Source organism: Poecilia reticulata, linkage group LG23 (assembly GCF_000633615.1).
Source record: "Poecilia reticulata strain Guanapo linkage group LG23, Guppy_female_1.0+MT, whole genome shotgun sequence".
NCBI lineage: Eukaryota > Metazoa > Chordata > Actinopteri > Cyprinodontiformes > Poeciliidae > Poecilia > Poecilia reticulata.
In genome coordinates, this window is record NC_024353.1 from 910,269 (window position 1) to 924,464 (window position 14,196).

General features: G+C 39.6%; 2 protein-coding genes across 2 annotated transcripts in view; one reads left to right on the top strand and one right to left on the bottom strand.

The window, feature by feature from the left end:
* Window positions 1-596: 596 nt before the first annotated feature.
* gnai1 (guanine nucleotide binding protein (G protein), alpha inhibiting activity polypeptide 1) lies at window positions 597-10,441 on the bottom strand (the record flags this gene model as incomplete). The annotated part of the gene is made up of 8 exons (XM_008400763.1): window positions 597-1,745; window positions 1,905-2,118; window positions 3,279-3,432; window positions 3,515-3,644; window positions 5,406-5,534; window positions 7,650-7,807; window positions 8,009-8,150; window positions 10,278-10,441. Coding segments are annotated over 7 exons (1,068 nt in total), but the record flags the coding sequence as incomplete, so codon positions are not given.
* Window positions 10,442-13,590: 3,149 nt separating this feature from the next.
* Window positions 13,591-14,196, top strand: part of cd36 (CD36 molecule (CD36 blood group)) — a 21,396-nt gene continuing 20,790 nt past the window's right edge. The window contains exon 1 of the mRNA XM_017302689.1: window positions 13,591-13,730. Within this exon, the coding sequence (XP_017158178.1) occupies window positions 13,591-13,730 (140 nt within the window). The remainder of the gene's footprint in view (window positions 13,731-14,196) is intronic.

Consider the following 14,196-nt stretch of genomic DNA (forward strand, 5'->3'; position numbering starts at 1 on the left):
AAAATTTCTGGGATTCATCTCAAAATAATATTTTTATTTCTGTAGTTAGTACTGGAGGTTGTTTTTTTTCACTCATCATATTTTTTTGTAATATCAGTACATGGAGAATGTTTCAGTGTCTAGTGATTCAATTCTGAAACTAATTTTTCTATTCAAATGGTCCAGAGGTTCTGTTGAAATTATGTGACAACAGGAAGTCTAAATAAATAGAAAATTTATTTAAAACGTTTTTATAAGGTGTATAACATTCTGTAAATTAAATTCAGAATTTTGGAAATAAAATCAATTTCTGAGCATTTCAGAATTCCCAGGACAAGGGATTACAATTATTTATACAAATGATTTTTGTCTACCTTTTAACGATTGTAAAAAAAACTATTTTTAAAAAAATAAAAGTTACATAACCCAACTTTAAATGACGTAAAGTTATTTTAGTGATGCAAAATTTATTGAGAAATTTAGAGAATCTCATTTGTTCTCTAAAAGTGCATTAAAGATGATTCAGCGCAGCAGTTTTGGATAAACCAAACTGTTTAAAATATAATCACACTGTTTAACGCGGCTCTTAAACGCCACAACAGACACAAAAACAACAATTAACGGTTTGTAAATGGTTTTTATTAGCAAAATAAGGGAGATGAGTCTACAAAGATTCTCTTTACATGGAGAACATACACATACACCGACAGTTGTGGCAGTTTCTTTACATGAAAAGACCCGGACTTGTGTGTGTGTGTGTGTGTGTGGTCTGTCCTCTGGACCGCAGAGAAACAACCCGACTGTCACACTTCTCTTAAAATACAGGGAATGCTTTCCTCTCTAACCACATACTCAAAAATCCAAAATGGCTTACATCGCTTCACCCTCAACTTTACAACGATCGAAAATCTCCTCCAAATATGTTAAAATATACAATAAAATGCAACAAACCTGGTCTCTGTACTTAAAATACTTGAGTATATTAAACGCTCAGTGCCTTGACTAACCGCTTTCTGAATGATTGGGAGCATCTGATAGAGTTTTTTTTGTACAGTTTAAAAACCAGAGCCCCAGATTTGTGGGCTAAATGTAACAATATACATCTCAGTGTTGAGCTCTGATTGGCCGGAAAGGCCTTCGAATGTCATGACAGGTGGAATGCAAAAGGGGCGGGGCTAAAGAGGCTACATGTTGATCGCCTTGAACCTACAGACTTTCCTCCTCCTGACAGCTCAGTGATGTGCACAAAGAAGATAGTAGAGACACTAATGTATGAAAACAGTTTACGTCTTTATGGATAGAACAACTTCAGCAGGCAACAGAACAAGCATCGAGACTACGACCGCAGTAAAAGGCATGCGAAGGCACAGGTACCAACGAACTGGACTCGGAATTGTTCCGCTTTCCTCCATCCTTGTTTTGTGGTTTTGGGAAAAGAAAAGAAAAGAAAGAAAGAAAGGAAAAAAAAGGAGCTTTTCCAACCAACAAGTAAGGATTCCGTTTCCAGAAATGGCGGCAGAAACGCAGTAATCTCCTACTCCTTGGAAATGAAAAACAAAGATTAAAACATAAAAAAAAAAAAGAACAAGTGATGCTTTTACATTGATACAAACAGCCTACACAGATGTAATAACGCTAGTTGAGAATGTTCCGAGACAGAAACATAAATAAAGCTGTTAAAAGTGGCGTATAGTACAGCACTGGTCCATCACTGATCCTCTTCTCATCCTCTCTACAAAAGATGCACAATGAGCTGGCTCCACCGCCTGAGGAGAGAGCAGACATGAAAGAATGATGGATGGAGAGGCAGAGCTCGACCCTGGAACCAACGCTTCTCTACGCACCACATGGAGGGAGAAAAATAACAAAAAAATCTAAATTAAAGCCTTGAGAAATATAAAAGAAAAAAATGGGTAAATTCCTACCAAAAGCAGGTCGTCCCCGTCGCTCAGAAGAGACCGCAGTCTTTCAGGTTGTTCTTGATGATGACGTCGGTGACGGCGTCGAAGACGAACTGCACGTTCTTGGTGTCTGTGGCGCAGGTGAAGTGGGTGTAAATCTCCTTAGTGTCCTTCCTCTTGTTCAGGTCCTCGAACTGACACTGGATGTAGGCGGCCGCTTCCTCGTACGTGTTGGAGCCTGAGGAACGCCAGACGGGAGGATGAGGATGGCGAAGGAGCACATCGCACAGAAAGAGGCAGCCCAAAACGCATCAGGGTTTCTGAAGGTCTCAACAACTCAAATTTAAGACTTTTTAAGACTATTTAAGACCTTTGTCACTACAGAAATGTATAAGAAATTGCAAATTCTGTCAAAAGAAGTGAGCTAGTGGCTAAGACGAACATCGTCCAGCCAACTGGATTTGAACTTCTACGATAGACGCCAAAAAGTTAGCTAGCTTTAACTTTGGTAGTTAGCTAGATAGCTAGTAAGGTTATATTAGCAGCAGGTTAGCGGTAACTGCAAGTTTTTGCAAGACCGTAAAGTCCCATGAAAATTTTTTTAACTACTAGAACATTGTCACTTTCCTAAAAGATTTAGGCAAACACAAAAAAAAAAAAAAACACTTTTGGCAAAAAATTGACTTAGGCCATTATTTTGGGAAAGTAACAAATTAAATAGTCATTCAACAAAATGTAAGACCTGTAAATATTAACATATTTAAGGCCAACTTATTTTTTAAAACAGATTTAAGACAATTTAAGACCTTAAATTTAAATACATACATTTAAGATGCTTTAAGGCTTTTTAAGGATGTGCGATACAGGTGGGCATTTATCGCATCGTTTTATCATTTATCATGATAAATTTCTTGTCAATCTTGACATGATAATCTAATTAAAAATGTTTAAACCCTTCCAAAAGTTTTCTTTCCTCACACTTTGTTCAATGAGAATGTCAACAAATATCAATAACTTTAAAAAATCTGATTAAATGCATTTACTGTGAGCAGAGTGATGATACAAATCACACTTTGTTAGTGAATGTGATTAGCTCAATTAGTGTTTATGGAGCTATAATTACTGTGCTATTCATTCACAGCCAGTTACCTAAAAAGAAGTAATAAATATTTATTGTTTATTGTTATCACAATAGCACTGTAAAATATTGTGATAAAACTTTCTTATCGGCCACCCCTAGCACACAGAGCCTTGCAGAAGTATTCACACCACTATTAAAATAAATATACATTTATTTTATTGGGATTTTTGGTGATTTACAAGTTTTATAATTTATAAACTTCCAGAAATAGGAATCTGAAAAGTGTGGCATGCATTTGGATTCAGCCCGTGTCCTACCTGCATATTCAGGGTAGCAGATCGTGAGGGGACTCTTCTTGATTTTCTCCTCAAACAGATCCTTCTTGTTGAGGAAGAGGATAATGGACGTGTCTGTAAACCACTTGTTGTTGCAGATGCTGTCAAACAGCTTCATACTCTCATGCATTCGGTTCTGGAGGGGAAAAAAAGAAGAAGAAAGTTAGGAGCTGTGTTCAGCGATCCATAAAGAACGATCCGTCCTCCGTTTCACCAACCATCTCCTCGTCCTCGGCCAGCACCAGGTCGTAGTCGCTCAGCGCCACACAGAAGATGATGGCCGTCACGCCCTCGAAGCAATGGATCCACTTCTTCCTCTCAGATCGCTGACCGCCGACGTCAAACATTCTGGTGAGCAGACAGCAGCGTTACCACAACGAATGCAAACTACACAACATTTATGTGATTTCACTATTTTATGAAAAAAAAAAAAAACCCTACAAATTATTAACCAATTTTCAGCTTTACTGGTCAAAAACTCATAAATCCCATATTTATCGGACCTGAGAGCTAAAACGTCATGCTAACGATAGCAGAGGTCAGAAAAGAAGTTAATAGTGAATAATGAAGAGTGAGGTGCCTAAACATGAAGCAAAACATACGCTTTATTAAACAGAGAGGCACGCTTTATCAGATAACAGGAAGGCTACACAAGCTAACAGCTAATACAAGAGCTGAAGATGTGACCTTTTTGTCTTTATTTCCTCAATTAAATCTTCATTAATTGGAGAAACGCAACTTTTTCCTCCCAGAAAAAGCAGAACATTTTGACTTTTTTTTTTCTGTGAAATCTATAATGATAGACTACATGCTGTAAGTCTTCAATATTAGTAGTTAATATTAGCAACAGTTGGTTTTATTTTACTTTGTAAATGTAGTAGTTATGTTTTTTTAATAACCCAGAAGGATTATCCAATAATCCGCTGATTATTGGGTCTTTAAATAAGAGTTACCAACATGCAATTTTAATAGGTTGAGCTTTTTTGTGAGGAAGAGTCCAAACACCCAGAACTCTGCAGAAACTGAAGGACGGTCTGAAAAACACACTGAGTGAGTTTGTTTCTGCTTTGGGTTTGATGTAATCTGACCTTTGCTCCTCAACTCAGAAGTAAACATTGCAGCAGTGGCGGCACATACTTTGTTTTTATGTGAGTTTGTTTTACATTTCAGTTTTATTTACTGAAATTAAAGGTTGGAAAATGTCACACTGTATGATTTTTTCCTCCCATACTGATCCAAACACAGAAATGAGACTTTAAACTTTACCGTGTTGTACTGAAATGTAAGAAATATTTCAGTACTTTACTCTCTTGTGCTATTTTATCATTGTCATTTAACTCAAAGGCTTTCTAACAGCCTCAGATTGTATTTATTCTGTATTTATGTTTTATTAGTAATAGATTTAAATGAACAATGCAAACAGAGAGCAGCAATAAACAGACCTCAGCTGGAAATGAGATTTAACAAATGATATTTTGGATATTTAGTCATTCATTTTGTAAGGTTAACAGGAAGATAAACTTGATTAATATCTTTAAATCTGCTCTTGAAGAGACACTTTGCTGTATTTAGATGGATAAATTGTGTGTCGGCTCAAAGTTTTCTTTATTGGTTTTTGTTTTTATTTATCGTTCTTGTGAACTCCTATACCAAATGCTGCTTATCTCAAATCAGGTTCACGATTTTGCAGGTAAATGTCAATAAAAGCACCAAAAACCTTAATTACAGCTTATAAAACAGATTTTAAACAGCCACATTTGCTTCTAAATAAAGCCAGAAAGATGAAATAAATAAAGCTTTTACTGCTTTAAGCGCTTCCATTGTTCAATTTCTGATCTAATCAGCAGTGATGCTGAAATCGCCAACAATCCCTGCTATCGTGACATCATCGCGCCTGCTGCCCCTCCGCCCCCCTTCACTTCCTGTCTACGGCGTCAACAAAAGGCCCCGACTGAGTCACCGCTGATGTGCGCAACACCCTCAGACCGTCATAAACCTACAGCTGTACGCGTTCAAAGGGAGTTTCTATGGCGGGGATGAGTCAGTGACAGGAAGAAAAAAAAAAAGCTAATTAAGCGTTTGAGTCGAAAACCCTGCCAACGTTCTCACTTGAAGTGAAGGTCTTTGAAGGTGAAGTGCGTCTCTACGATGCCCGTGGTTTTGACTCGGGTCCTCAGGACGTCCTGCTGGGTCGGGATGTAAGTGGGCTGGGATATCCTGTCCAGATCGTTCAAGTAGCTGAGAGCGGGACACAGGGAAGAGGAATGTAAACAGAGAGCGAAAGAGGGCAGGAAATGAGGCGAGCGTTTCTTCTTCTGCACCAACCAGAGGTGGGCAGAGTGGCTGAAATTATACCAAAGTAGGAGAAGTGAAATGTTTCTAGTTAAGTAAAAAGTAAAAAAGTGTTTGGTAAGAAGGCGACAAAACATCCTTTAATATTTAAAAATTGCATCCAGACTGTAAAGTAAAGTGGAAATTTTAGTATTTTAGAGACCAAAAAGATGATAATTTACATAAATAATTACAAAATAATATCAATTTCATGAAATCTAAAACTTATTAAACTAACAAAAACTGAAGGTGTGTGTCTGGTGAATTCTTGGTTAAACAAAGTCATAAGAGTAGTGATGCTTCATAATAAAATAGTAAAAATACTCCTAAAAGTAAATTCTTTCCAAAAAGTTACTCACGTTAATGGCAATAAGTAAATGGAACTAGTTTCTACCCACCTCTGGCACCAATTGTGATCAATTTAAAGCAAATAAAACCACATTTCAATAAATAAAAATTTATTTGTACAGTTCAAAGTACTATAAATCATAAAAACACAAAAATACAAATTCACAGAGCACACAATTGAAGCATTGCCATCGCTACAGACCAGATTATTTAATGTTTCACTTAGAATGTTTCAAAAACAGGTGGGTTTTTACTCTTTATTTAGAGGAACTCAGTGTTTCGCCTGTTTTGCAGTTTTTTGGACGTTTGTTCCAGATTTGTGGTGCATAGAAGCTGAATGCTGCTTCTCCATGTTGACACAACAGCGGCAGATCTTTAACGTGTTGTGCTGCTAAGCCGTTCAGTGATTTAGAAACCAAAAACATTATTTCAGAGTCTGTTCTCTGAGCTGCAGGGAGTCGGTGGAACTGGGCTGAACGCCAGCAGAACATTTTGCAGTTAAGTTTTAAAACAAGCGGACGATTCTATCTTTGGTGAAATAAAAGCCCAGAAGACGTTCAGCGCAACAATTCCTTTTGTCAAACTTGAACAAAAGCTTTGCCTCAACAAACAGGAGTCCAGTTGTTAATCTCATCTCTTTGCAGCTCGGTGTGTGTGTGTGTGTGTGTGTGAATTGTTTTCCCAGTGGTCAGTAGGTTCCCAGAGGCTGCTCCAGTCCCTCCCACTGTAGGACAATGTGTAGCTGGACAGGAAGCTCCCGATGTGTGAGGCCGGTAATGGACTGGCCATCTGTCTGGGGGGCTGGCCCACATTCTGCCAGAACCTGCTGCAGCCCCTCAGGACCCACCTGGGAGCTCACAGCGACTAAAAACACACCGATTCCAACCATGGCGGATGTTCCCTACATGTTGTCACATTAAAATAAACATATTATGTTTGAGATTTTATCTGATAAAGCAACGTAAAGTTAAGTGGAAGGATAATAACAAAATGACTAAAAATCCAAACAGTGATGTGTCTTTATATTCTGATAGCAGGTTTTCTTCCATTTTTTAAATCCCTCAAACTGCTGAAACTTTTAGTTTTTGTTTGCTGAATATTTATTACATAACAAATATTTTATGACTCAAACTCATTACATCAAGGTTATAAAAAAATCTGTAAGCATTCTTTTGTCTTCCAACACCAGAGCGCAGGAGGAACTAATGGTCCAGCAGTGACCTGCAGCAGAACAGCTTGTGTTTGCTCCAGAGCAACAAGACAAAGCTGCTCTAAAAAATAAAAAATTAGCTGCTTTGTGATAATATCATTTATTTCAGATTGCGCAGTATCACAAACTCAGGCTTTAGCTTCAGAGGGAAGTGAACTGCTGTGTGTTTTCTAAAAAGCGTGTTGTACTGAAGTGTCAGGTCAAAGATTAAGCAGCGTTTCTTTTAGCTCGATGCAGGAAGGTAAATATTGACAGAGTAAAAGTCCAGACAGATGCTGCGGCTCCGTTTCAGCGTCTGCTCGGCTGCAGCAGCACCTTTTCTGTTTGTTTGCACCGAAACGCCAGCAATTTCACATAAACCCAGCGGATCGCGGCGTTCTCACTGCGAGTGACTCACCCATCTGGTGAACCAGCCGATTATCAAGCCGCCCGTTTGCGTGTGTGTGTGTGTGTGTGTGACTCACTATGCCGCCGAGTCGTTGAGCTGATATTCGCGCGAGCGGCTGAAGCAGGCCTGGACTCCCCGGTCCACCCAGAGCCGCTTGATGACGCCGGCGAGCTCGGCCGTCATGAAGCCTTCCTCCGCCGACCCGGCCAGGACGAACAGCTGCCGGGCGTCGTCCTGGCAACACGAAAACACATTCATCCGCCATCAGAAGCAGAACTGAACATGTGAAGCTGAAATGCTCGTTTCTGGAACAGACATGCAGGTTTGTTTCTTTTTTTTTTAAGAGAGAAAACGAGGGAGGACGTAAAGGAGGCTGTAAAAGTGCTTCATAAATTCAGGTTTTCTGCTCGGATCCGGTTCCCTCCCGTCACTCACGGCTCTTGCGGCTTCGCCAAAGTCGATCTTGAGGCGTCCCATGGCTCTGATGATGGCGATGATGGACTGGATGGTGTTGCTGTAAACCACAGCCTTGTACTGCTTGCACTCCTCTTCTGAGTAACCCGCTTCATGGATGATTCTGCAAAACAGGAGGACAAAGAAAAACTCACATTTTTCTCTTCCTTTCTTTTATCATCTTTTAGGGGTTTTTTCTTTCCCCACAGATGCTTCAGCTCCATCTTATTTAGATAAAAGCTTCAAAAGAATGTAAACAATGGAAGATTAGAGCCTCAAATGGTGGTTTTCTTCTAGAAAGTATGTTGGTAATTATAATTTCGCTTTCTTGAACTTCAGAAGATGTGAATTCTGGGAATTGTTGTCTTATTGAGATACTATTATAGTAAAAACTCATGTTCAGCCTGTAAAAAGATAATAGTAGATTTTATGTGTTAAAATCTGCATTTGATTTTCTGTTAGATGAAGGAGCTGTGGTGTCATAATGACAATTTACAATCATATATAATCAATAAATTGGTCAATTAGGGCAGATAGACGATGAACAGACAGAAGAATGAATGGACATGTTGGGAAATCGAATGGACGGATGATACAAATAAAAAGTTAATCGTCTTATGAAGAAACTTCATAAACAAAGGCAGACAAATAACTGATGATTGATGAGCAAAACTACACAATCAATTCCTGGAATACCAGTTTTTCCAGTTTAACTTCCTTTTCCTAGTAATCCAGATAATCCGTTCATCAGATTCCAGACTTTTAGAGATTTCCCAGTGATCCTGGAAACGGACAGGACCTCCATCGTTTGTCTGTAAATAAGTAACTAACCCAAACAACACCCCGGACAGCAGAACTCTGTGATCCGTGTTGTTTTCTCCTGTGAAAAGCGTCGGCAGCATGCGGCTCCTGCTGAGCGTGTGCGAGCTGGCAGCCCTGCAGCGAATGTTATCTCCACCTGTTTGTTCGCTTTTCTTTCTCAAAAAGACACAATCTATCTAGTGCTGCATGCGAGTCCTTCAGCTCGCCGCTTTGAAAGATGAAAAAAAAAAAAAAAAAGAGAGAGAGAGAGAAGGTTTTCTCAGCATGGAGCTGCCATTGAAAACATTTAACTCACGGCTGCTTTGGTTAATACGCCACAAGTCCAAAAAGAGCAGAGCAGAATAAAAGTTTCTGATGATATTTACTGAGGATGTTTCTAAAAACGTAAAATCCGATTCATTTGGTGCTAGTGGACAGGATTCATTCATTCATTGATTGATTTTAGCTGCCAGTTTCAACTCAGTCCAGAAACAGAGACTAGATGATGTCCTGTGGTGTAAACTAATGTTTATTTTGGCTGCAAAAAACAACAACAAACAAACAAGAACATTATGCTTAGCAAAAACATTAATGGCAATAAACATATTTTTAGGGCTGCATTTAACAATTATTGTAGTTGCTAATTATTCCAATGATTAATCGATTAATTGCCACATTAACTGGCAATTACTGCAGCTTTATAATTTATAAAATGTTAGAAATGCATTAAAGATGAACTAATATTTTAATGTATTTTTTTAAATAATAAAAATTCTATTGACTTTTTATTTTAATGTAGTAATATTCCATTAATGAGCACTAAGGATGCATCTGCAGTTAAATATATTTTTTAATATTTTGAACAGCAGGTGAAAAACTCAGCAATTTTTGCTCAACTTTTTAAAAATGTTTTATTACAGAATCTGAACCCGGTGAAGCTAAAACCGTCACCCTAAATGTTCTGGGTTGTACATAATTACAGAGAAATTAAGACTTTTTTATTCTTAAATGCAATATGTACATATTTTTTTTTTATACAGTTTTGGTGCAATTATAACTTTAGTGTCTTTTTCTTTCAGCAAATATTTTATTTTTGAGCCTGTAAACTCCAGTTAACAATTAGACAATAACAAGATTAGCTGACAGTTATTACAATAATCGATTAATCGTGATTCTTCTGATTAATTGTTTTAATTCCTATTTTTTTTCCTTTTGTTTTAGAACATTTCTCTTCTTTTGTTCCACACAAACTAACTCCTAAGGGTCCTTTAGAGAGGCCAATCAACCTGGGAGGAGGCGGAGTACCCAGAGAGAACTCTGGGATTCGAACCCACAACCTTCCTGATGCATACTAATCTCTGTCCAGCCTTTTTTTTTTTTTTTTTTAAGTGACTTTACTGAAGGTATTTTTAAATAAAACTATTACATGTTGTAGTAAAATGACACTCACTTCATCTGCTTGACAATTGTGCTTTTCCCTGATTCTCCAGCACCTGGAAAACAGAAGAAACTCTCGTTAGAGTGAAAACAATCAGAAGGGAGGTGTTCAACTCGCAGCGTCGCCTCGTTTCCACGACTCGACCTAAAAAGACTCGCCAAGACGACTCGTTGCCGTCATGCTCGCTCTCGTTTCCCCGTTGCTGGAACTTTTATTGAACACGCCGACTCACTGCGTGGTAGGAATTTTATCGGCGGTGGCTCGTCATGCTGTCTGGGCATGAAGGCTCGGGGTTAGACGGATAGATTGTTGTTGACATGTGAGGGAAAAAAAGGGAAACGCGGTGTCAGTGGAGAGGCGGCGAGGCCTTGTGAGCTTGTTGACTAATCAGACAGTTAAGTTGACCGATGAGGCGCCGCAGAGGAGGCCGTGCAGATCACTCAGAGTGTCATGGCAACTGCTTTGGCTGCTTTCAGGACGGAGTGGGAGCCATGTTGACCACCTGCTGCCCCCGTCTTTACGAAGCAAGCCCCCCCCCCCATCCAAAACATTTCCTGTTCGACTCGCGCTAATGAGCTTTACCATCGGCTACGTTAGGCCTGCTCAGCTGCAGCAGCGTCCTCGTGTTACACTGAAGCTCCAGGGAAAAGTCACAGCTTCTCTTTACTCTAGAAACAGAATATGGGGAAGTGGAACCGCATGCCGACTTCTACCATTTCTGTCACCTCCTGATCCAGTCAGAAAAAAACACACAAAAAAACTGAGCGCCTGCGTAAAAGATACTTATTTTAGTTCCACTTTCAATGTAGGTGCAAAAATAAAAGTCACGATGCCCTTTAACCAAGTTAGTTTTGTTTAAACAGGAAGTAGCTTCATGCAGAAAGAAAAGGAGAAAGTGTTTTGCAAAGTATTTCATATCATTAAACCACAAACTTCTATGTATTTTCAGAGCTGCTGCAAATTTAACTCAAATTTAAGAAATACATTTAAGACCAACTGGTGATAAATTTGCACAGTTAATGCAAAAAAGCTATCTAGCTAGCTGCTAACATACCCAAGGGTAGCCTCAACCGTCTGAGTGTGACCAAAACTTTTGCCTGACAGAAAAGTCCCACAAGAAATTTTTTTTTACACTGAATATACAAAGTTAAAGAGTCCTGTCAAGACCAAATTTAAGACCTGTGAATAACATATTCTGGGAAACTTCCTTTTCTTAACAATTCAAAACTTTTTAAGAATCCGGTCATCCTGATTTAATCATAACTCAAGTGTTCTGCAGGATTTTAAAGGATTTAAATCCATTTATTTTGTCACCGAATTCTATGTTCCAAATAAAGAATCACTTCCACACAACATTACGCCGCCACTAGGTCTTTCACGACAACAAATGTTGCTGGACAATAAATTCTCCAAGTAATTATTGTGATAAATTATAATATTGTAGTTATCAGACACCATTTTCAAATCATATATTAATAAAAGATCAAGTTTGTCCTTTTAAAGATCACAGAAACTGGGAGATATTTTAAACAATACAAAATAAATACACAACACAACTGAAAGCATTATGTCGACTCGGTAAACATAACTTCCCTTTAAAAGACATAAATCAAAGGAAGTCGTCATGCTAATTTTAATTTAGCATGGAGTTAATTGGTTAATTTCAACAGGAAGTTAGCATGTTAGCATTCTCTCCTTGCTAGTCAGGCTGAATACACGTGCACACCACACTTTTCAAATTTTATTTTGCAAAGCGAACCTCACAATCACGCCCTGCTGCGTCTTCTCTCACATAAAATCAAAATGAAACACATTGAGGTTTGTGGCGACAAAATCTGGAACTGCTTTCGCAAACTACTGCATCTCTTTCGTCACGGCAACAGATGTGAAGTAAAGCGGAGTGATTATCACCTGAGGACACATTATATTCTGATCATATGTCAGCGCTCCAGTGTTGGTGTGTGTGTGTGTGTGTGTGCTCTACGCCCTCAGAGGCCAAACATGCGGCACTGTGAATCCCCAAGAGACCACACATAGGCGTCCGCGGCGCTGCCTGGCTGAACACGGTTGACTGGTCAGCTGGCCCCGTCTCTGACTGCCTGGGAGCCGCTAACGGGGCCACACACACTCTGCATACCAAAAGAGCTGCTTTAATTGAGTATTTCCTGCAAAATTGTGAATAAATGCGTTAAATACGGCCAGCTCTGTACATTTAATGGATGAAAGATTCTTGGCAGAAACAAAAATATGTTCACAGCTGCTTTGTCGGCGTTTCAGCAGTGAAATTTGGACTAATCCCATCAAATTTGCATCTGAATCAGATTGACAGAAGAGACGTGAGCCATGTGTTGTGATAACTAAACACCAGTGGTGCCATTAAAGGGTGTGTCCTTCTGCAAAGCCTGGAAGTTTCTTCACAGATCTGACCTTATCGGGCCCTTTCTGCGGAGTCTCGTTACGCTGCAGCTTTGATACGCCCACCTAAAGGCTGCAGCCGACCCAAACCGCTGCAGCAGCTGCTTTCTGTTTCTGGTTGGGGTTATTTTGGGAGAATCTGAGCCCCTTTCGGTGGGCTTCTTCCAGAGAGAAATAGGAGTCGAGTCCTGCTTCTCCAACTCCAAGTTTCTTTTATGACACAAAGTGTGATTTAAAAACAAAAAGCACACCGGGGAAAATTCCCTTCCTTTTTCAGCATCAAGATAAACCTCAATGCCCTCGACACGTTAGCAGCTTTGTTTTCCAGTCTTACACATCTCTCTTCCTCTTTTACATTCTTTCCATCCCCTGAAGTCTTTTTTTCCTTCCTTTATGATTGATTGTTCCTCTTGCTCGCCATCTGATTCCTCTTTTTTTGCCTACATCTCCCTCTGGGTGGATTCAAGCATGAGTCACTGGTGAAGGTTTCCAGAAGCTGGCGAGCGGTGCTACCCAACGGGGAGAAATGACCGCGGTTAATCACAGGGTTCCAGCTGCCAACGAGTGAAAAAAAAAAAAAGACAGAAAGTTTGATCTGGCTGCTTGTTGCGTCGATTTTAAAACAAAGAACTGTGGGACATCCAAAGGAGCACAATGAAAAAGTCAGTGAAACACCAGGGGCTATTAATAAATTCTGCCCACAGTTGCATAACAGTTATAGAAAGAGTAATTAGGCTGAGGAGATTGTAATCTATTTCAGTGTGTAGATATGAATAGCAGGATAATTGGGTCCTGGAGACGATGGGAATACGGCGGGAACCCAACGACAGGCAGAAAACGTGAACGACAGGCAGAAGGTAATACGCAAAAATTCAGTGATTTCAGATGCTAATTTCAACTTTATGTCATAATGGTACCAGAACCAAACAGTCACCACCAGCAAGAGAAATCAACCCAGCACCGCCTGAATGTGGGCAAGTTCATAAAGCAGGAGGTCAATTTCATGGACCTTACCAAGCTCCGCCCAGAAACGCCCCTCAAAAGTCCCAGGTGACTTTATGTCTCACAAGCAGAGCCTCGCAGTGCTTAGCTTCTATGTGTAAACATGACATTTTTCATTTCGACTGACTCTGCAGAGTATTTCTGAGTCGATTAGTTTAGCATTTCTGCCGGATTTTCACAAAATATCAGCCACGACAATGGACAGGGGAACCAACAAGTTCATGTCATCTTTTTTGGACGACATCAAGGTGTTTGAGCCACGCGATGCCTCCAACATTGTGCTAGTTGCAGCTAAATGCTACCGGTCGATGAGGAAATCAGCAGATCCTCACACCCTCAGCATAAATATAGCTGTGGACAAGATCACTGATGGTTATTGTTCTTACAAGGCTGGGTAAGTCGGACATTCATGGTTTTGAGGGTTCGAATGTGCCTAGGACTTATACACGGTACTCGGTGCTAGCGTGGCTAACACGATTACAGTTTAGTAAAAGCTAGCGTGGCTAACACGATT